The sequence below is a fragment of the Coregonus clupeaformis genome, chromosome 36 (assembly GCF_020615455.1).
Source record: "Coregonus clupeaformis isolate EN_2021a chromosome 36, ASM2061545v1, whole genome shotgun sequence".
Lineage (NCBI taxonomy): Eukaryota > Metazoa > Chordata > Actinopteri > Salmoniformes > Salmonidae > Coregonus > Coregonus clupeaformis.
The window spans coordinates 36928768-36953426 of NC_059227.1; the positions used below are offsets into that span (position 1 = coordinate 36928768).

Sequence of the window (24659 nt, forward strand, 5' to 3'; positions counted from 1 at the left end):
GGGGCTCCACGCAAGATCTCACCCCGTGGGGTCAAAATGATCACAAGAACGGTGAGCAAAAGTCCCAGAATCACACGGGGGGACCTAGTGAATGACCCGCAGAGAGCTGGGACCAAAGTAACAAAGCCTACCATCAGTAACACACTACGCCGCCAGGGACTCAAATCCTGCAGTGCCAGACGTGTCCCCCTGCTTAAGCCAGTACATGTCCAGGCCCGTCTGAAGTTTGCTAGAGTGCATTTGGATGATCCAGAAGAGAATTGGGAGAATGTCATATGGTCAGATGAAACCTAAATATAACTTTTTGGTAAAAACTCAACTCGTCGTGTTTGGAGGACAAAGAACACCATACCTACTGTGAAGCATGGGGGTGGAAACATCATGCTTTGGGGCTGTTTTTCTGCAAAGGGACCAGGTCGACTGATCCGTGTAAAGGAAAGAATGAATGGGGCCATGTATCGTGAGATTTTGAGTGAAAACCTCCTTCCATCAGCAAGGGCATTGAAGATGAAACGTGGCTGGGTCTTTCAGCATGACAATGATCCCAAACACACCGCCCGGGCAACGAAGGAGTGGCTTTGTAAGAAGCATTTCAAGGTCCTGGAGTGGCCTAGCCAGTCTCCAGATCTCAACCCCATAGAAAATCTTTGGAGGGAGTTGAAAGTCCGTGTTGCCCAGCGACAGCCCCGAAACATCACTGCTCTAGAGGAGATCTGCATGGAGGAATGGGCCAAAATACCAGCAACAGTGTGTGAAAACCTTGTGAAGACTTACAGAAAACATTTGACATGTGTCATTGCCAACAAAGGGTATATAACAAAGTATTGAGAAACTTTTGTTATTGACCAAATACTTATTTTCCACCATAATTTGCAAATAAATTCATTAAAAATCCTACAATGTGATTTTCTGGATTTTTTTTCCTCATTTTGTCTGTCATAGTTGACGTGTACCTATGATGAAAATTACAGGCCTCTCTCATCTTTTTAAGTGGGAGAACTTGCACAATTGGTGGCTGACTAAATACTTTTTTTCCCCACTGTATCTGTAACGTCCCTCAGTCGAGCAGTGAATTTCAAGCACAGATTCAACCACAAAGACCAGGGAGATTTTCCAATGGTTCGCAAGGAAGGGCACCTATTGGTAGATGGGTAAAAAAAAAGCAGGCATTCAATATCCCTTTGAGCATGGTGCAGTTATTAACTACAGTTTGGATGGTGTATCAATACACCCAGTCACTACAAAGATATAGGCGCCCTTCCTAACTCAGTTGCCGGAGAGGAAGGAAACCGCTCAGGGATTTCACCATGAGGCCAATGGTGATTTTAAAACAGTTACAGAGTTTCATGGCTGTGATAGGAGATAACTGAGGATGGATCAACAACATTGTAGTTACTCCACAATACTAACATACATGACAGTGTGAAAAGAAGGAAGCCTGTAGAGAATACACATTTTCAAAACATACATCCTGTTTGCAATAAGGCACTAAAGTAATACTGCAACAAATGTGGCAAATAAATGTTTTGTCCTGAATACAAAGCTTTATGTTTGGAGCAAATCCAACACAACACATCACTTAGTACCACTCTTCATATTTTCAAGCATAGTGGTGGCTGCATCATGCTATGGGTATGCTTGTCATCGGCTAGGACTAGGGAGTTTATTAGGATAAAAAGAAACGGAATAGAGCTATGCACAGGCAAAATCCTAGAGGAAAACTTGGTTCAGTCTGCTTTCCAACAGACACTGGGAGACAAATTCACCTTTCAGCAGGACAATTACCTAAAACACAAGGCCAAATATACATTGGAGTTGCTTACCAAGACGACATTGAATGTTGCTGAGTGGCCTAGTTACAGTTTTGAAAATCGGCTTGAAAATCTTTAGCAAGACTTAAAAATGGTTCTAGCAATGATCAACAATCAACTTGACAGAGCTTGAATATTTTTTTTAAAGAATAATGGGCAAATCCAGGTTTGCAAATCTCTTAGAGACTTACTCAGAAAGACTCAAAGCTGTAATCGCTGATTCTAAAATGTATTGACTCAGGGTATATTAGTGTTTTATTTTCTAATTTTTTTTAGCATTTGTCTTCCACCTTGACATTACATAGTATTTTGTGTACATCTTTGACAAAGAATATAAATAAAATCCCATTTAATCCCACTTTGTAACACAACAAAATGTGGAAAAAGTCATGGGATGTGAATACTTTCTGAAGGCACCGTATAAGCAACTGTACTGTAGCTCCACCACAGGAGGAGGGAGAACGAGCTCGTGGTAATGACTGGAGCTGAATTGGGGAATGGCATCAAATACATCAAACACATGGTTTCCAGGTGTTTGATGCCATTCCATTTGCGCCGTTCTGGCCATTATTATGGGCCATTCTCCCCTCAGAAGTCTCCTGTGAGCTCCACTATTACATTTTACATTTTAGTTATTTAGCAGATGCTCTTATCCAGAGCGACATACAGTTAGTGAGTGCATACATTTTCATACATGTTGTAATGATATGCTGTAATATATAGGCACATATGGCAGCAGTGAGCTGTGTAGGTGGTGGCAGCTTAGACGTTCTCACTGAGGCTCATTTAATTTGATTTGTTTGTTTGGGGATTTAAATGTTCTCTGAATGCTTCCAAAATCTATATTACAGATAGACGGATGTACGTCACATGGCAAGATTGTCTCCGAAATAAATTATTCTTAGAAGTTAAGATTTCCAGTAATGTTATCTCATAGTCCTTAGTCCTGAGTAATGCTGTCTCATCCTTAAGGAAACAATTACATAATCCAGCTAGGGTTGCAAAATTCCGGCAACTTTCCCCAAATTCCCAGGGTTTCCAGAAATCCTGTTTGGAAAATTCCGGATTTCCTGCTTATCACCTCCTGATTCAGGGAATCTTCTAACTGGGATTCTTGGAAAACCTGGGAGTTTTGGGAAAGTTACCGGAACTTTGAAACCCTACCTCCAGCATTTGAAAGATAATGTTTCTTAGACTGACAACAGGCAAACACAACATCTGTATGGTCATGAATCATGCTCAAACACCTTTACTGCAAACTTGCTTTTAGTTTAAATCCTTTATTTATAAAATCTGCTCCAAAAAGCATACATTCTAAATATTTGATGCAACAATAATCAGTCGTAGTTGTGCAGCTTGTGGACAAGCATCTGTATGAGGTGGCTTGCATTGGTTAAGCATTTGTCCAACATGCTGACATATCTACAGTGGCAATATGGATGCAAGAGCTTCGTGCATTCTGATGAGTGACATCACAGCCTAGTAAATCCAGCTCATGCTTGTGGCTACCTACATACTACATACAGTACCATGTTTACTAATATATTGGTTGGCTAGAATACTGGATAGAAAACTTGCACAAAGTGATATGTAGTCACTCGTAATCCAAACAGTCAATCAAACAAACAAACAGAAAAAATATAGCCGTGGCGTGAAACCACAGCGATAAAAAAACAGTTCACTTAAGGCTGTTCAAGTTCATTACATCACTGATAAAGCTTCATGATAGTTCAAATAAGTATTCATAAATGGTACTCATCCCCACATAATGTCTGTGACCTCTGACCTCATAAGAAATTCGGAACCGCAACCACTCGGAAAAATCTATCTATCCAGCCTCATTGTTTTTAACATCTTAAGGTATAATGGAATATGAGTCTATCAGTGCACTAAAAAGTAATTATGTAAGTAAATTGAAAGGCCTAAAATGAATGAATAAATAAATAAACATAAATAAATAGGTTAATAATTAATAAATAATGATATAAACAATGAAATACTGTATCTATGTGAAAATCTTTTTCATGATAATTCCAGCTTGTATTATGTAGGTTTTGATTTTTGTGTGGTTTGCTCAATCATGATCAACTGTTAAAAATAATAACACTTGGTGCATTCCTAGAAGACATAAGTCTGTGGCTGTTTTTGAATGTGCTCATTAGCAATTGGTGCTTGCACTCTGTCAAATAAACATGGTTTAGAGGTCAAACCCTCGCATTTCTAGAGTAAGCTTTCTGTTTTCTGGTTAAAGAGGCAAGCTAGGGCAACACTTAGCCCTTAGTCCATTCCAGATGTACGTATACTGTCAGTTTTACAGATATTGTTTCCCTGCTTTGACATTACCATGAAGATTAAACAGCATGGATTCCAGAGATCAAATTGCAATAAATAGGAGAAGAGCAGGTAGGTAGTCCATCGTAGTTTGTTGCTAGGAGCTGCATGGTTGTGTAAATAGTTTATATAGAGAAAGTAGGAAAGCTGTACAGTTGAGTAAAGTAGTAAGATGGTTGCAGCTAATGGTGAGGATAGCATGGTGGTATCCATCCAGAGATCTGGGAAATCCTTTGTGAGCTATGCCGTTCTGCGCACAGGTGAAATATGGAGGTCATTACCACTTTGAGTCATTATCTGAGTCCAATAATTGTCCTGTTTTATCTGGTACAGTAAACACCAGTAGATTGTCTCTCTACTGACTGTACCAGGGCTATATGCGAGAGCCTCAGCAGTACGCAGACCAGTATATGAGGTTAAAGATAATGTAGGATCCAGGAAAGATCATGCGGGAGTAGGTGTCTATGGCGTGGGTGTTCTGCATGATGCTGAAGCTGCGGAAGCGTGCTTTCTTCTTGGTTCCTGTGGACTCATTGTCCAGGGATAGGTGCACCACCATGTGCTCTTGCTTCTCCGGGGGGTCCTCGGGAGCGTCAGCCCTGGTGTATCCGGCCAGACTGTTGGTGTCGGCCTCGCTGTAGGTCCCATCGCCATCCACCATCACGGTCCCGGTGTGGGACATGCCACAAGTGCAAGGGAGCGACTGTAGGGCAGAGAGAGATAGAGAGAGGTGGGGGTTGAGATAGAGAGGGAGAGAGAGATAGATCAAGAGAAATAGAGAGAGAGCCCTTAAATTGAAATTGAATTGAAATAGAGAGAGAGATCATAGTAGGAAAAATGCTGAAAGGACTTGAAGTTCAGTGTGATATGATGAGGACCCTTACCTGCTCTCTCGCCAGGCCCAGGGACTGTAGGGCAGAGGAAAGAGAGAGAGAGAGTAAGTGAGAGAGAGATAGAGAAAGAAAGAAAGAGAAAGTGAGATTACATTTAAACAAATGTATGCACACATGACTGTAAGTCGCTTTGGGTATAAGCATCTGCTAAATGGCATATTTATTTATCAGAGAAAGAGAGAAAGAGAGAGAGATCAGAGTAGGAAAAATGCTGAAAGGACATAAAGAAGAGCAGTACAGTGTGGTATGATTGGGGTCTTACCTGCTCTCTGGCCTTTTCCCTGAGCTTCCGATCTTTCCCGTCTCTCACCGTCGTCAGGTAGTTGACGGCGGCATATTCCAACACCGATAGGAACACAAACACAAAACTGACCCAGAGGTAAATGTCCACAGCTTTGATGTAGGAAACCCTGGGCATGGAGGCGTTGACTCCAGTGATGATGGTGGACATGGTGAGCACCGTGGTGATACCTGGAGCACAGTACAACACACAACATCTGTGTGAGCACAAGACTGAAGGAAGTATCCTCATATCGACAGTGGTGGAAAAGGTACCCAATTGTCATACTTGAATAAAAGTAAAGATACCTTCATAGAAAATGACTCTCAAGTAAAAGTGAAAGTCACACAGAAAATACTACTTGAGTAAAAGTCTAAAAGTATTTGGTTTTAAATATACTTAAGTATCAAAAGTAAATGTAATTGCAAAAATATACTTAAGTATCAAAAGTAAAAGTATAAATAATTTCAAATTGCTTATAATAAGAAGATCAGACGGCACAATTTTCTTGTTTTTTACATTTTTATCGTTTACAAACGAAGCATTTGTGTTTAGTGTGTCCTCCAGATCTGTCACGATCGTTCATTAACGAGAAGGACCAAGGCGCAGCGTGATATGTATTCATATTTATTTACGTACTGAACACACGACAAAACAACAAACGAAACGCGAAGTCCAAGGTAGACAAAATAACATACCTCACACGGAACAAGATCCCACAACTTACTGGTGCCAAAAGGCTGCCTAAGTATGGTCCCCAATCAGAGACAACGAGCTACAGCTGCCTCTGATTGGGAACCACCCTGGCCAACATAGATCTAAACGATCTAGAAACTAAACATAGAAATAAACACAACACGAAATATACACACCCTGGCTCAACATTTAAGAGTCCCCAGAGCCAGGGCGTGACAGTACCCCCCCCCCCCCCAAAGGTGCGGACTCCGACCGCGCCACATAAACCTAACAGGGTAGGGGCCGGGTGGGCATTCCGCCTCGGAGGCAGATCCGGCTCCGGGTGTAACCACCACTTACTCTCCACCTCCCCGTTGCGCCCCTGGTCTGGTCTGGACCTTGGCGCGCTGCTTCCTCTCTCCTTCCTCCCAAGAAGTACCACGCCCTGTCTGGACCCTGGTGTGGGAGATCCCGAACCTGGAGAGGGGCTGACGTCTGGGTCTGGACTGGAACCGCTGACTGGAGCTGGACCCGACGACGGTGGATCGAACTGCTCTGGCTCCGGAGGAGCCGCTGACCGGAACTGGATCAGGCACCGGTGGAGCGGACTGCTCTGGCTCCGGAGTGGAGCCGCTGACCGGAGCAGGACTAGACCCCGGTGGAGCGGATTGCTCTGGCTCCGGAGTGGAGCAGCTGACCGGTGCCGGACCAGGCACCGGTGGAACAGGCACGGGCCGTGCCGGACTGGACACACGCACCACTGGCTTGGTGCGGGGAGCAGGAACGGGCTGGACTGGGCTGATGACGCGCACCCCTGGCTTGGTGCGGGGAGCAGGAACGGGCCGGACTGGGCTGACGACGCGCACCACTGGCTTGGTGCGGGGAGCAGGAACGGGCCGTACCGGACTGGCGACGCGCACCACTGGCCTGGTGCAGGGAGCAGGAACAGGCCGGGCCGGGCTGGCGACGCGCACCACTGGCTGGGTGCGAGGGACAGGAACAGGCCGGACCGGGCTGGCGATGCGCACCACTGGCTTGATGTGAGGTGCAGGAACGGGCCGAACCATACTGGGAACACCCACCACTGGCTTAGTGCGGGAATCAGGAACGGGCCGGACCGGACTGGCGACACGCACCACTCAATTGGTGCGAGGAGCGGGACTGGGTTCCTTCATTACCCCCCGCTCCTTCTGCTGCCTAACCAGCTCCTCTCGCCGTGCCTCTACACTTTCCTTCTGCTCCCTCTGCACCAATGACCCCCTTAATCTGGCGGCCTCCTCTGCTAAACGGCTGAACCGCTCTATCGCGGCCTCCTGCTGCCTCGTCGTCCACGGCGTGAGCCCCCCCTAAACATTTTTTGGGCTTGTCTCTCCCCCGTGATCATGGCCTCCATCCCTCTTGCCAGACTCTCGCTCATCTCCTCCCAAGTCCATCCTCTCTCCTCATCACGCTGCTTGATCCAGGATTGGTGGGATCTTCTGTCACGATCGTTCATTAACGAGAAGGACCAAGGCGCAGCGTGATATGTATTCATATTTATTTACGTACTGAACACACGACAAAACAACAAACGAAACACGAAGTCCAAGGTAGACAAAATAACATACCTCACACGGAACAAGATCCCACAACTGACTGGTGCCAAAAGGCTGCCTAAGTATGGTCCCCAATCAGAGACAACGAGCTACAGCTGCCTCTGATTGGGAACCACCCTGGCCAACATAGATCTAAACGATCTAGAAACTAAACATAGAAATAAACACAACACGAAATATACACACCCTGGCTCAACATTTAAGAGTCCCCAGAGCCAGGGCGTGACAAGATCAGAGGCAGTAGTGATGACCAGGGATGTTCTCTTGATAAGTGAGTGAATTGGACCACTTTCCTGTCCTGCTATTTGAGTATTTTTTAAATGTATGCACTCACTAACTGTAAGTCGCTCTGGATAAGAGCGTCTGCTAAATGACTAAAATGTAAATGTCAAATGCTATGCATTGAAAATGTAACAAGTACTTTTGGTTGTTAGGGGAAATGTATGGAGTAAAAAGTACATTATTTTCTTTAGGAATGTAGAGAAGTGAAAGTAAAAGTAGTACAAAATATTATTAGTTGAGTAAAGTACAGATACCTAAAAAAACTACTTAAGTAGTACTTTAAAGTATTTTTACTTAAGTACTTTACACCACTGCATATAGATATGAACCAACCAATCTGTCTACACTCTTCAAATGGTTCTCCCAGAGGGACAGCTGAAGAACCCTTTTACGTTCTAAGTAGAATGTTTTTTTCTAAGAGTGTATCTTACCTAGTGAGACCCTGGCCGGTACGGCCCGGCGGTCGATCCAGAAGGACACCCAGGACAACATGACCATCAGAGTGGCAGGGAAGTAGGTCTGGAGCAGGAAGAAGAAGATGTGGCGTCGCAGGGTGAAGTTGATGTACAGGCGGTTGTACCAGCCTTGAGAGAAAAGGACAAAGACAGGTGAGGAATCACCCTAAATTAGAAAATGGGTTATGTTTCTCTGAAGAAGGTAAGAGCAGATGTATTTGTACAAACAATGTACTGTATAGGGATGCAGTGAAATTGTCACATCCAAAAATCCATACTAACTGTTCTACAATATCTTCAAATGTTGACTATTAATATCCTGTAACATGGAGTCATAATTTTTGTACATTATGTGTGATTTGTAAACAATACATGTTATCATCAGGCTCTGGATCTACCTGTGCTGCTGTAAAAAGCCAGTCTAGAGGTAGTGTGAAACTTCTGGATGAGGAACTGAGACAGAGAGATCCTGTCGTCCGTGCTCAGGGACTCATCCCCACTCTTCCAGTACAGCATGAGGTCCTCATCCGTGTAAGCATCTGGAGACAACAGACATGGATTTAAATTAAAATCTGCCTGATTTTCTGTACCACCACACCAAATACCTTTATAACACAGTGTGAGGCAGTAAGAGTCTCGCTACTTACAGCTCTCTAGCTCTAACGTGCAGGTCTGTGAATCCAGAGGGAAACGACTGAAGTCCATGTTACAGGCAGCAGTAACCGTCACCCTGGGGATTTAAAACACATCAACACAACATACCCACGATGACGCAAACATAACACATTGTGATTGGGTAAATGTCTGCTGGGAAACTTTGGATCAACCGAGTTCTGCGCTGCCATCATAGAAATGTCACCATTGCATTTCTGAAGAATGTGGAGATTGACACAAAAGGAGTTTAGGAGCAGCAGCAGCTCACCTAAGGCTGTAGAGCACGTGTCCATCTGGGAACACCCTGAGCATGATGTTCTCTGTGGTGGTGTCGTGGATGAACGACCTCTTGGAGTGGACGAAGAACACATCAGGCACCCAGATCTTCTTGACCAGGCGCCCGTCGAACGTCATGCTCTTATTGGTTGTGCTGGGAAAGGACAGCCTCTCGTCTTTCCAGTAGTGCCTCAGATACAGGGTCATAGTGAAGTCCTGCAGGTCACCAAAACAAACCAAGATTACTTTTGGATTAACTTGTTGGTTGGTTGCAGCCTTGTATAAATCCTCTGAACCCTTTCCTGGACTGAGAGTTCTAGATTGAACCATTGATTGTATATATTGGCATAGCTGCGGAAAGTAGTGGTGCTGAGGGTGCTGCAGCATCCCATGAAAAATCAGAAGAAAAAAAATATATTACTAATAAAATATTTTTTTTAATTGCTATTTTTTTTTCAAAAGTAGTGCACTGGGCCTTTACTAGTCCTGTATTAGCAGACTGATATAGACGTCTGTAGCCGTCAAGAAAAAAATAGCAGCACCCCCCACCCCCAAACATCTTCCCGCGGCTATGTATATTGGGATTACCAGGGTCTCACCCTAGATTACAGCATAGGTTTATGATCAGACATACAGTACCAGTCAAAAGTTTGGAAACACCTACTCATTCAAGGGTTTTTCTTTATTTGTACTATTTTTTATATTGTAGAATAATAGTGAAGACATCAAAACCATGGAATAGCACATATGGAATCATGTAGTAACCAAAAAAGTGTAAAACAAATAAAAACCATTTTTAAAATAGCCACCCTTTGCCTTGATGACAGCTTTGCACACTCTTGGCATTCTCTCAACCAGCTTCATGAGGTAGTCACCTGAAATGCATTTCAATTAACAGGTGTGCCTTCTTAAAAGTTAATTTGTGGAATTTATTTATTTATTAATGCGTTTGAGCCAATCAGTTGTGTTGTGACAAGGTAGGGGGGGGTATACAGAAGATAGCCCTATTTGGTAAAAGACCAAGTCCATATTATGGCAAGAACAGCTCAAATAAGCAAAGAGAAACGACAGTCCATCATTACTTTAAGACATAAAGGTAAATCAATACGGAACATTTCAAGAACTTTGAACGTTTCTTCAAGTGCAGTCGCAAAAACCATCAAGCGCTATGATGAAACTGGCTCTCATGAGGACCGTCACAGGAATGGAAGACCCAGAGTTACCTCTGCTGCAGAGGATAAGTTCATTAGAGTTACCAGCCTCAGAAATAAATGCTTCACAGATTTCAAGTAACAGACACATCTCAACATGAATTGTTCAGAGGAGACTGTGTGAATCAGGTCTTCATGGTCGAATTGCTGCAAAGAAACCATAACTAATGGACACCAATAAGAAGAAGAGACTTGCTTGGGCCAAGAAACACGAGCAATGGACATTAGACAGGTGGACATTTGTGAGATGTGGTGTGGGTGAACGGATGATCTCCGCATGTGTATTTCCCACCGTAAAGCATGGAGGAGGAGGTGCTATGGTGTGGGGGTGCTTTGCTGGTGACACTGTCTATGATTTATTTAGAATTCAAGGCACACTTAACCAGCATGGCTACCACGGCATTCTGCACGATACGCCATCCCATCTGGTTTGGGCTTAGTGGGACTATCATTTGTTTTTCAACAGGACAATGACCCAACACACCTCCAGGCTATGTAAGGGCTATTTTACCAAGAGGGAGAGTGATGGAGTGCTGCATCAGATGACCTGGTCTCCACAATCCCCCGACCTCAACACAATTTAGATGGTTTGGGATGAGTCGGACCGCAGAGTGAAGGAAAAGCAGCCAACAAGTGCTCACAATATGTGGGAACTCCTTCAAAACTGTTGGAAAAGCATTCCAGGTGAAGCTGGTTGAGAGAATGCCAAGAGTGTGCAAAGCTGTCATCAAGGCAAAGGGTGGCTATTTGAAGAATCTCAAATATAAAATATATTTTGATTTGTTTAACACTTTTTGGGTTACTACATGATTCCATATGTGTTATTTCATCATTTTGATGCCTTCACTATTATTCTACAATGTAAATAAAGAAAAACCCTGGAATGAGTAGGTGCGTCCAAACTTTTGACTGGTACTGTATGTCCTCAGTATGAGCATGGAACATATGATGTATTATGTCCAGAGAGGGTCGTCAGAGTTGACATTAGTGATGATGAGACACATACAGTAATGACAGCTTTGGGTTAGAGGTTGCATTGGTCACACATATCCCTTTCCTCCCTATCTGCATCTGTTAAAAAAAATATGGATCTATTTTATGCCAGACTACGCCACTTTATCTACCACAGCAGCTCATCCTGTTTTCCATTCACCTCGCAGCATTACATAATCTTAGATCTGTAATAATATGAATTGAAATAATAATGACAACAGCAAAATAATCAGCGCCTACTTCAGTACTTTTATCATTACATAGAATGCATGTGTATAACAGCAAATGTAGGCACATTTAACAGATATAGACCACTGTAACATTGCATAATGATAATGGCATGGCTGATAAGTCTGACTGAACACACTTGTCCTCCATCATTTTTACATGATATCATTAAGGGCAGTCATCGTTTGAAAGCAATAATTTGCCCTGTCTATTTTCATACAATTATATACAAATACTGAGATCCGAATGAAATGTAATCCTTGGTTGTCCTCCCACACAGGGGTTTACAGAACATCAGGACTGCTGTTTGGACTCCAATTTGCAGCTTAGAAAATAAGTTCCATTTAATTATATTACTGTGGTGGAGCAAGCGCATGGTCTTTCGTCTGAACACAAAACATCATTTCTAGCACTGTGCTTCTATTATCCATTTTCATTATCCGTCTGTGAATAAGAGATTAATGAGCATGACAAATATAGTGGATTTTAGCATATCAGCTGCAAAACACCTGTTGGCAGATTGTGAATGACACATTCATTTTCAGGGGTTTGTTTTAGGAGTGGCTAGCTTCCCTACCCATTGCATCCAATAGTTGTTGAATTGAAACATTATCACAATGACCACTTCAAATGTTCCACTGACCTGTGATAATAACTGTTAACATTGACTTCATTGAAATGTTAAAATGTTCATTGTTTGATTATCTATTCACTTACCATGTCTACTTCTGATATACTGTCCAAACTCTCCACCTGAACATCCACTCCCACAGGGACAGCAGGGCCTGCAAAACAACAGTCACAAGAAGGAGATTTTAATTTTTTTATGTTATTATATTCCTGATAATCAGTGTCCTCATATTCAGCAGTCAAGGTTTCAGGTGAAAACACAGGTTCACTTTGAGAGTGGACATAACATGGTTTAAGGTGAGTTAGTGTGAAAGGGTATCACAGAGACATCAGATATCAAACATAAAAATGCAACTTTCTCTTGATAGATATAAACTGAGTATACCAAACATTAGGACCACCTTCCTAATATTGAGTTGCACCCCTCCCCCCTATTGACCTCAGAACAGCCTCAATTTGTCGGGGCATAGACTCTACAAGGTGTTGAAAGCGTTCCACAGGGATGCTGGCCCATGTTGACTCCAATGCTTCCCACAGTTGTGTCAAGTTGGCTGGATGTCCTTTGGGTGGTAGACCATTCTTGATACACAAGGGAAACTGTAGAGCGTGAAAAACCCAGCAGCAATGCAGTTCTTAACACAAACCGGTGCGCCTTGCACCTACTACCATAGCCTGTTCAAAGGCACTTAAATATTTTGTCTTGCCATTAACTCTCTGAATGGCACACATACACAATCCATGTCTCAGTTGTCTCAAGTCTTAGAAATCCTTCTTTAACCTGTCTCTTCCCCTTCATCTACACTGATTGAAGTGGATTTCACAAGTGACATCAATAAGGGATCATAGCTTTCACCTGGATTCACCTGGTCAGTCTATGTCATGGAAACAGCGGGTGTTCTTAATGTTTTGTACACTCAGTGTATAGTATGCAGTGAAAACGTATGTGAACCCCTGCACAGTTTTCACATTTTGTTGTGTTAGAGTCTGACATGTTGACACTTTCAATTGTAACCCTGGGAAGTAGGTTGTGTAGATCAGTGGAAAAATGTAAACAAATTAAAAGTGTCAACATTTCAGATTCTAACACCACAAAATGTGAAAACTTTTTTACTGCATTGTATTAGTGTAGATAAAAAATAAAAAAAAGCCTTTGTCTGAGTTTAGGTCTTAACTTGGAGCTAATGGTATTTCCATATCTTCTTCATACAGTACTTCTTCCTCGCTCTCTCTCATATCCTTTTCCTTTGATCAGCACCACAATCCCAGCAAGACTCCAATTACTACTACACGATATTACAGCTACAGATAATCTACAGCTAATATCAAAAACTGTTTGAGGGCAATACCATACAGTCATATTTTGAATTATTCATTTGATTGCAGGGGATGAGTCATGAGTGATAGATTTGGGTTAGATTTGTGGTTTTGCGAGCATATGGACTCAAAATGGTGCCAGAGGGGATGGCTGCCGTTTTACGGGCTCCTGACCAATTGTGCTTTTTGGGTGTTTTTGTTGCGCTGTTTTTAACTTTTTGTGTACATAATGTTACTACCATCGTTTCCTATGACCGAAAAGAGCTTCATTACTCACCTCGATGTGGATGAGGATTTTTTCTTTAATGAGTCGGACGCAAAGGATATACTGCTCTTCCCGGACCAGGCCCAAATCCCCGTCATATGTAAGAAGAGGAGACGCCGCTACAGGGGTCGGCGAGTCGGATGCCTGGCGAGACTATGTCGACGAGTGGATAATCCGCCCTTACCCCCTCCGTTCTACTGGCGAACACTGAAGAATAAACTGGATGTGCTCCGTTCGAGACTATCCTATTAACAGAACATAATATCCTATGTTTCACGAGTCGTGGCTGAGCAAGGACATGGATAATATACAGTTAGTTGGGTTTTCCGTGCATCGGCAAGACAGAACAGCAGCCTCCGGTAAGATCAGGGGGGGTGGGGTGTGTCTCTTTGTCAACAACAGCTGGTGTGTGATCTCTAATAGTAAGGAAGTCTAAAGGTTTTGCTCGCCTGAGTTAGAGTCCCTCATTATAAGCTGTAGACCACACTATTTACCAAGAGAGTTTTCATCTATATTCTTCGTACAGTCTTCGAAAAAAAGGTTTCAAAAGGAGAACCCTTTTTGTCCCCATAGGAGAACCCTTTTTGGTTCCAGGTAAAACCCTTTTAGGTTCAAGGTAGAACCCTTTTGGGTTCCATGTAGAACCTTCTGTGGAAAGGGTTCTACATGGAACCCAAAATGGTTCAACCTGGAACCAAAAGGGTTCTACCTGGAACTAAAAAGGGTTCTTCAAAGGGTTTTCCTATGGGGACAGCCAAATAACCTTTTAAGGTTCTAGATAGCAAAACATTTTCTAAAAGTGTAGCTGTCTATTTACCACCACAAACCGATGGTGGCACTAAGACCGCACTTAACAAGCTGTATAAGACCATACGCAAACAAGAAAGTGCTCATCCAGAGGCAGCGCTCCTAGTGGCCTGGGACTTTAATGCAGGAAAACTGAAATCCGTTTTACCTTATTTCTACCAGCATGTCACATGTGCCACTAGGAAGAAGAAAAAAACTCTAGATCACCTTTACTCCACACACAGATGAGTACAAAGCTCTCCGTCGCCCTCCATTTGGCAAATCTGACCATAACTCTATCCTCCTGATTCCTGCTTACAAGCAAAAACTCAAACAGGAAGTACCAGTGACGCGCTCAATATGGAAGTGGTCCGATGAAGCGGATGCTAAGCTACAGGACTGTTTCACTAGCACAGACTGGAATGTGTTCCAGGATTCATCCAATGCCATTGAGGAGTATACCACATCAGTCACCGGCTTCATTAATAAGTGACCACAGTGACCGTACGTACATATCCCAACCAGAAGCCATGGATTACAGGCAACAGCCGCACTGAGCAAAATGCTAGAGCTAGCGCTTTTAAGGAGCGGGACACTAATCCGGACGCACTATGTCGAAATCCCGCTACGCCCTACGACGAACCAACAAACAGGCAAAGCGTCAATACAGGACTAAGATCGAGTCCTACTACACCGGCTCTGACGCTCGTCGGATGTGGCATGGCTTGCAAACTATCACGGATTACAAAGGGAAACCAGCTGTGAGCTGCTCAGTGACACAAGCCTATCAGGCAAGCTAAAGGCCTTCTATGCTCGCTTTGAGGGAAGCAACACTGAACCATGCATGAGAGCACCAGCTGTTCCGGACAACTGTGTGATCACACTCTTCATAGCCGATGTGAGTAAGACCTTTAAACAGGTTAACATTCACAAGGCTGCAGTGCCAGACGGATTATCAGGACGTGTACTCAGAGCATGCGCTGACCAGCTGGAAAGTGTCTTCACTGAAATGTTCAACCTCTCCCTGACCCAGTCTGTAATACCTACATGTTTCAAGCAGACCACCATAGTCCCTGTGCCCAAGAAGGCCAAGGTACCCTGCCTAAATGACTACCGCCCTGTAGCACTCACATCTGTAGCCATTAAATGCTTTGAAAGGTTGGTCATGGGTCACATCAACACCATCATCCCAGAATCCCTGGACCCACTCCAATTCGCATACCGCCCCAACAGGTTCACAGATGACGTAATCTCTATTGCACTCCACACTGCTCTTTCCCACCTGGACAAAAGGAACACCTACATGAGAATGCTGTTCATCGACTACAGCTCAGTGTTCAACACCATAGTGCCCTCCAAGCTCATCACTAAGCTGACCCTGGGACTGAACACCTCCCTCTGCAACAGAATCCTGGACTTCCTGACGGGCCACCCCCAGTTGGTGAGGGTAGGCAACAACACATCCGGCACGCTGACCTTCAACACGGGGGCCCCACAGGGGTGCGTGCTCAGCCCCCTCCTGTACTCCCTTTTCACCCACGATTGCATGGCCACGCATGACTCCAACACCATCATTAAGTTTGCAGACAACACGACGTGGTAGGCCTGATCACCGACGACGATGGGACAGCCTATAGGGAGGAGGTCAGAGACCTGGCAGTGTGGTGCCAGGACAACAGCCCCTCCCTCAATGTGAGCAAGACAAAGGAGCTGATAGTGGAGCACGCCACCATTCACATCGGCGGGCTGTAGTGGAGTGGGTCGAGAGCTTCAAGTTCCTTGGTGTCCACATCACTAAGGACCTATCATGGTCCAAACACACCAACACAGTCGTGAGGAGGGCATGACAATGCCTATTCCCCCTCAGGAGGCTGAAAAGATTTGGCATGACCCCAGATCCTCAAAAAGTTATACAGCTGCACCATCGAGAGCATCCTGACTGGTTGCATCACCGCTTGGTATGGCAACTGCTCAGCAACTGACCGCAAGGTGCTACAGAGGGTATTGCGTACGGCCCAATACATCACTGGGGCCGAGCTATTTGTATAGTGTTACTATTTTTCCTTTAGTTTATTTAGCACATTTTTCTTACTTTTTTAAAAACTCTGCATTGTTGGTTAAGGGCTTGTAAGTCAGCATTTCACGGTAAGGTCTACCTACAGCTGTTGTATTTGGCGCATGTGACAAATAACATGTGATTTGATAAGGTCATATTTATTTAAACAGCACATAGATCATATAAATCAGTTCTCTATGCAATTATATGGCACACAGTTTCATCCAACCCATGTTAAAGGTTCACATAAGAAGCACAAGTAACGCATAATACATATTTGTGTGTTATGCATTGTGGGTAGTGTCCTGATCGCCTGCCATTGTCTAATCTGCCTGCGCTGCCGTAGTGCCAGTCTCTTATGTAATCGCTAGTAACTAAAGCCTCTTGTCACTCAGCCTCCCCTAGCCTGTTACCTGGAAGAGAGGATATTAATTCATCGCCTTGTGCCAGCTGGGGCCCTGTCATTCCTCACTCACATCATATGCCATCCATCAGATCCTTAACTGGGCAGAGACCCAGGGACCCATGAACCAGCTTTCCCAGGCAGTAGCTCCCCCGGGACCACCTCCCCTCCCAGGACCTGTGAGGACGATGCTATTCGCCACACCTGCCAATTGCTGGGAGAACAGCCTGACCTCCCGTGGTCTCTACCCTGGATTAGACGGAACTTGCGGGGGATTGGGGTGGTTATTTAAGAAACAAATATCTTTAATTCATAGTGATTACATGTGCTCACTCCATCTGCTTCTCCTGCCATCGCGGAGCCACAGGAGGGCATGGTTATGATGTGGAGGCTGTGGCTGTGGAAGATGTGGAGGCTGTGGGAGATGTGGAGGCTGTGGGAGATGCGGAGGCTGTGGGAGATGCAGAGAATGTGGCTGTGGGAGATGTGGAGGCTGTGGGAGATGTGAAGACTGGCTGTGGGAGATGTGGAGGCTGTGAAAGATGTGGAGGCTGTGGCTGTAGGAGATGTGGAGGCTGTGGCTGTGGGAGATGTGGACGATGTGGAGGCTGTGGGAGATGTGGATGCTTTGGGAGATGTGGAGGCTGTGGCTGTGGGAGATGTGGAGGCTGTGGCTGTGGGAGATATGGAGGCTGTGGGAGATGTGGAGGCTGTGGGAGATGTGGAGAATGTGGGAGATGTGGAGGCTGTGGCTCAGGGAGATGTGGAGGCTGTGGGAGATGTGGAGGCTGTGGGAGATGTGGAGGCTTTGGCTGTGGGAGATGTGGAGGCTGTGGGAGATGTGGAGGCTGTGGCTGTGGGAGATGTGGAGGCTGTGGGAGATGTAGAGGCTGTGGCTGTGGGAGATGTGGAGGCTGTGGCTGTGGCTGTGGGAGATGTGGAGACTGTGGCTGTGGGAGATGTGGAGGCTGTGGGAGATGTGCTCTTCTAAGAAGACCACTGCTGAGAACAATCATTATGGGTCATTATGAGGCTGTGGGAGATGTGGAGGCTGTGGGAGCTGTGGAGGCTGTGGGAGATGTGGAGGCTGTGGCTGTGGGAGATGTGGAGGCTGTGGGAGATGTGGAGGCTGTGGCTGTGGGGAATGTGGAGGCTGTGGCTGTGGCTGTGGGAGATGTGGAGGCTGTGGCTGTGGGAGATGTGGAGGCTGTGGGAGATGTGCTCTTCTAAGAAGACCACTGCTGAGAACAATCATTATGGGTCATTATAGGCTCCTGTTCAGAGGATGGAGAACTGTGTGTCTGACCTTTTCACTGTGTGTTTGACCTCAAGTTGACTCTGTATCAGTTTCCATGTTCCCCTAGAAGATACTTGTTCGTTAAAGCTCACGTATAACATATTCTGATGATGATAAATCTGACATTCTCCATCAAAGCCATACAATGTATCATTAAAGGATCAGATCACAGCAAAGCCCTGTGTGACTGACTGATACTGTTCTCTGACCTCTTCAGTCTCTTCATAGAGTGGGACGTTAGTAGGGTTGCAAAATTAGTCACCGCATCAAAGGGACGATGGATGCAAATCAATTTATAACATTTTTGACATGTGTTTTTCTGGATTTTTTTGTTTGTTATTCTGTCTCTCACTGTTCAAATAAACCTACCATTAAAATTATAGACCGATAATGTCTTTGTCAGTGGGCAAACGTACAAAGTCAGCAGGGGATCAAATACTTTTTTCCCTCACTGTACATGCACAGATCAAATACACTGCTGGAACGCAGATTAAGGTGTTTACATGTCCTAATTATTCGAATGATTGCTCAGAAAACCAGGTGTTTTAATCGGTGTATGCTTACTTCAATTTTGACCTTACGCCGATTAAGATAAGCTTAGGTGTTTACATGACTATTGCATAATCTGCCTACTGCCATAATCAGTTTAATATTGAATTACTACTGTGCATGTAAACGTACTTAATTATGTAATGTTGCTGTAAAATACCGGCAGATCAGGAAAGATCACAACATCTGTAAGTCCCCAAGAGCATAATAAAAAAATCCCACTAAAAATCTGTCTGTTTAAGCTAGAGATATCTGTTTAGATTTTTTCCATGGGCTGCGTCTAAATCCACTGCATCCGCCGATGTCGGCCTTCCGCATTTGCGGTGGAAGATGGCAGACATACAGCGGTGTTCGTCAGACCAGGAGACATCCCGAAAATCAGTCTTCTCACAAAAACGTCTGTAGCGTCCGAACTGTTTGGGCTACACAATATCAGAAGGTGAGACTCCCACAAACACTTACATGTTGGTTGTTTTGCTCCAGGACGCCCACAGGCCTCACAAGACTCATCTGAAGGTAGCCCGGTACCAGTACAAAAATGGTATGGAAGTATACACTGAGTATACCAAACATTAGGAAGACCTTCCTAATATTGAGTTGCAACTAGGGCTGTTACGGTGACCGTATTACAGCCACACTGGCGGTCTCGAGTCATGAGGGCAGTCAAATTCCAACTGACTGTTTAGTCATGGTAATTAGGCTTCTCCAAGCTCTGATGCTGCTGATGGTCATTAGTAGCCTACCAAACTTGCTAACTGCCTGGTACTCAGCACTCTATTGCCCCTCTAATCAATGCAAATGTATCGAAAATCTAATGAAACACTTCATGAGAGCCCATGAGTCACGTAGAAATGTCCTTGTTTTCGAAAGAAAAGCATTTTTTTGCCCATTAAAATAACATAAAAATGGCCAGAAACAAATAACTTTCTTCTGAAACTCGTCAGTCTATTTTTGTTCTGAGAAATGAAGGCTATTCCATGCGAGAAATTGCCAAGAAACTGAAGATCTCGTACAACGCTGTGCACTGCTCCCTTCACAGAACAGCGCAAACTGGCTCTAACCAAAATAGAAAGAGGAGTGGGAGGCCCCGGTGCACAACTGAGCAAGAGGACAAATAGAATAGAGTGTCTAGTTTGAGAAACAGACGCCTCACAGGTCCTCAACTGGCAGCTTCATTAAATAGTACCCGCAAAACACCAGTCTCAACGTCAACAGTGAAGAGGCGACTCCGGGATGCTGACCTTCTAGGCAGAGTTGCAAAGAAAAATACATGTCTCAGACTGCCCATCTTAATCTTTTATTTTTATTGGCCAGTCTGAGATATGGCTTTTTCTTTGCAACTCTGCCTAGGCGTAAAGATAATGGGCCTCTGTACGCCTATGTAGATATTCCATTAAAAATCAGCAATTTCCAGCTACAATAGCCATTTACAACATTAACAATGTCTACACTGTATTTCTGATCAATTTGATGTTATTTTAACGGACAAAAAATGGCTTTTCTTTCGAAAACAAGGACATTTCTAAGTGACCCCAAACTTTTGAAGGGTAGTGTATATTTCTCAACTTTCCTAATATTAAGCACATTGTTTCTCTTTACAATAGGAGTATAGCCTACCTGGCTGGCATGAAAATGAATCATGAGAAAAGCGTCCTCCATTCGCTATTTAAGTGCATAGATGACATGTATTTTTTTCCGCTGCCCCTGTTTTGAGACAGTTGCATCATAATGGTCCATTGTAAATCAAAAAAAATTTCACACATATATTATTTAGTATATGTAAAGACAAGATTAAATCAAGAATAGTGTAATGGGTGACAATATTAGCCTATCACTTGTGAATGATGCCCAGCTTAAGGCAAACAGCGCATGTTTTTTTTGCAACTTTTTCAAATCATAGTCACACACCTAATGTAGCCTAGCCCATAGGCCAATATGTTTTGATAAGGTTTGTATCACAACTAACTAACGTGGCCAAATCCGCTTTACAAAGGGTGTGGAGCCTAACTGGCATACAGTGAGGGAAAAAAAGTATTTGATCGTCTGCTGATTTTGTACGTTTGCCCACTGACAAAGAAATTATCAGTCTATAATTTTAATGGTAGGTTTATTTGAACAGTGAGAGACAGAATAACAACAAAAAAATCCAGAAAAACACATCCATAAAAATGTTATAAATTGATTTGCATTTTAATGAGGGAAATAAGTATTTGACCCCCTCTCAATCAGAAAGATTTCTGGCTCCCAGGTGTCTTTTATACAGGTAACGAGCTGAGATTAGGAGCACACTCTTAAAGGGAGTGCTCCTAATCTCAGTTTGTTACCTGTATAAAAGACACCTGTCCACAGAAGCAATCAATCAATCAGATTCCAAACTCTCCACCATGGCCAAGACCAAAGAGCTCTCCAAGGATGTCAGGGACAAGATTGTAGACCTACACAAGGCTGGAATGGGCTACAAGACCATCGACAAGCAGCTTGGTGAGAAGGTAACAACAGTTGATGCGATTATTCGCAAATGGAAGAAACACAAAAGAACTGTCAATCTCCCTCGGCCTGGGGCTCCATGCAAGATCTCACCTCGTGGAGTTGCAATGATCATGAGAACGGTGAGGATTCAGCCCAGAACTACACGGGAGGATCTTGTCAATGATCTCAAGGCAGCTGGGCCCATAGTCACTAAGAAAACAATTGGTAACACACTACGCCGTGAAGGACTGAAATCCTGCAGCGCCCGCAAGGTCCCCCTGCTCAAGAAAGCACATATGCAGGCCCGTCTGAAGTTTGCCAATGAATATCTGAATGATTCAGAGGAGAACTGGGTGAAAGTGTTGTGGTCAGATGAGACCAAAATCGAGCTCTTTGGCATCAACTCAACTCGCCGTGTTTGGAGGAGGAGGAATGCTGCCTATGACCCCAAGAACACCATCCCCACCGTCAAACATGGAGGTGGAAACATTATGCTTTGGGGGTGTTTTTCTGCTAAGGGGACAGGACAACTTCACCGCATCAAAGGGACGATGGACGGGGCCATGTACCGTCAAATCTTGGGTGAGAACCTCCTTCCCTCAGCCAGGGCATTGAAAATGGGTCGTGGGTGGGTATTCCAGCATGACAATGACCCAAAACACACGGCCAAGGCAACAAAGGAGTGGCTCAAGAAGCAGCACATTAAGGTCCTGGAGTGGCCTAGCCAGTCTCTAGACCTTAATCCCATAGAAATCTGTGGAGGGAGCTGAAGGTTCGAGTTGACAAACGTCAGGTTCGAAACCTTAATGACTTGGAGAAGATCTGCAAAGAGGAGTGGGACAAAATCCCTCCTGAGATGTGTGCAAACCTGGTGGCCAACTACAAGAAATGTCTGACCTCTGTGATTGCCAACAAGGGTTTTGCCACCAAGTACTAAGTAATGTTTTGAGAGAGGTCAAATACTTATTTCCCTCATTAAAATGCAAATCAATTTATAACATTTTTGACATGCGTTTTTCTGGATTTATTTGTTGTTATTCTGTCTCTCACTGTTCAAATAAACCTACCATTAAAATTATAGACTGATCATGTCTTTGTCAGTGGGCAAACAAACAAAATTAGCAGGGGATCAAATACTTTTTTCCCTCACTGTACATATGCAGCGCATGAATTTCAAGTTTGGGGAAGATAATTTTCACCATAAAAATGCACCTTAATAATACAAATATTACATGCATAATCGCATTTGTGGTCACTTTTGAGAATGGTGTTTTCCTGCTATGGAACATTCGCGCTTATAGCCTACTGCCGCGTGCGCATTGCTGGGCTTATAATGTGAAGAAATAGCCTAATAGTTTATCAACATTTTAAGCTAAACATTCATCTGTTGCATCAGGGTCATTGCTTAAAACAGGTTTTTTGATGCTAGTGGTTGTGACTAAGAGCCATGTGAGTGAGAGGTGCTTCAGTACGCAGCCTGGAGAAGGGAATTATAATTATTATATTGAGCCCAAGGGCACAACTGTCTCTGGCTGCAAAAGGCATGGATTTTATTAGGGGGCATTACGGCCACACAAAGGGGATGCAGCCGGGAAATTCAAGGCATTATCAAGTGCTTGTTAAATTGTGAATGAGAGACTGATGAAGTGTGTGCAGCCTGTTAAAAAAACAAAGCAGAGCTCATGCCTTTCATGCGACCTTTTTCAAATCATCCTTAGAGTCGCATCATGCAGCCTTAGAATGTATTACAAATCAAAACATATAGCCCAACATTTGTATCACAACTAAAGTTACATAAATAACTCTAAATTAAGCATATTTTACATTACATTTACGTCATTTAGCAGACGCTCTTATCCAGAGCGACTTACAAATTGGTGCATTCACCTTACAGGGGTACTTGTTTCTTTGTTAACCGCTCAACACAGAATAGCCGCATGTGCGCACTCCCTCAAATCATTTGGAGAAAATACAGTTTATATTTTATTCAGTTATGTCCAATTGTATTCTTCATACTATAAAATAATATAAAATAATGCCACGGCATTCTAAGCTGATCTTGTCTGCTAAATGAACTAGTGTAGCCCACAGCCATATGGCATAGCCAAATCAGGGCCTAACATAAGGACAACGCTGTTCTGTTCTTCTGAAATAGACAACATTTTCTTAATATCATATTTCTTTAGACCTGTCTAAAATAAATAATGGATTTATTGTGATGGTGTAGGCTATATTACATGGATTTATTAGACTTTTTAAAATGTATATGTTCCAAAGGTCTGCATCAGTGGCTTGTAGGCAACATGTGGAAGCCAGGAGATACTAAATGTGTTTATGTTAATTAATGGTCAATTACAGTGAGACCGGCAGTTATTTGCTTGACAATCACCGGCTGACAAAATGTCATGACCGCCACAGCTCTAGTTGCAACCCTCCCTTCCCCATTTGCCCTAGGAACAGCCTCAATTCGTCAGGGCATGGACTTTACAAGGTGTCGAAAGCGTTCCACAAGGATGCTGGCCCATGTTGACTCCAATGCTTCCCACAGTTGTGTGAAGTTGGCTGGATGTCCTTTGGGTGGTGGACCATTCTTGATACACATGGGAAACTGTTGAGCGTGAAAAACCCAGCAGCATTGCAGTTCTTGACACAAACCGGTGCACCTGGCAGCTACTACCATACCCCGTTCAAAGGCACTTAAATATATTGTCTTGCCCATTCACCCTCTGAATGGCACACATACACAATCCATGTCTCAATTGTCCCAAGGCTTAAAAATCCTTCTTTAACCTGTCTCCTCCCCTTCATTACATTTACATTTAAGTCATTTAGCAAACGCTCTTATCCAGAGCGACTTACAAATTGGTGCATTCAACTTAGGATAGCCAGTGGGACAACCACCACTGGGGGAGGGGGGGTGTAGAAGGAGTACTGTTATACTATTCCTTCATCTACACTGATTGAAGTGGATTTAATAAGTGACATCAATAAGGGATCATAGCATAGCTTTCACCTGGATTCACCTGGTCAGTCTATGTCATGGAAAGAGCATGTTAATGTTTTGTATACTCAGTGTATATGAAAGTATTTTAGTGGCCAAAAAAAGGTTATTTAGTTTTTTTCTGCTCTCTCAGATATAGGACAGACACAAAAATTCCTTTTGATAAATTTTTTGGACTGTCTGTTTTTCCATGTGTGAATCTGTT

General features: G+C 43.8%; 1 protein-coding gene across 1 annotated transcript in view; it reads right to left on the reverse strand.

Moving 5' to 3' along the window:
* Nucleotides 1–3042: 3042 nt before the first annotated feature.
* The window catches only part of LOC121552413 (gamma-aminobutyric acid receptor subunit rho-2-like), a 35927-nt gene continuing 14310 nt past the window's right edge, over nucleotides 3043–24659 (reverse strand). The window contains exons 3-10 of the mRNA XM_041865332.2: nucleotides 12402–12469; nucleotides 9245–9468; nucleotides 8970–9052; nucleotides 8721–8861; nucleotides 8299–8451; nucleotides 5298–5506; nucleotides 5027–5050; nucleotides 3043–4845 (exon numbers count right to left, since the gene is read on the reverse strand). Of these exons, the coding sequence (XP_041721266.1) occupies nucleotides 4531–4845; nucleotides 5027–5050; nucleotides 5298–5506; nucleotides 8299–8451; nucleotides 8721–8861; nucleotides 8970–9052; nucleotides 9245–9468; nucleotides 12402–12469 (1217 nt within the window). The 3' untranslated portion in view covers nucleotides 3043–4530. The remainder of the gene's footprint in view (nucleotides 4846–5026; nucleotides 5051–5297; nucleotides 5507–8298; nucleotides 8452–8720; nucleotides 8862–8969; nucleotides 9053–9244; nucleotides 9469–12401; nucleotides 12470–24659) is intronic.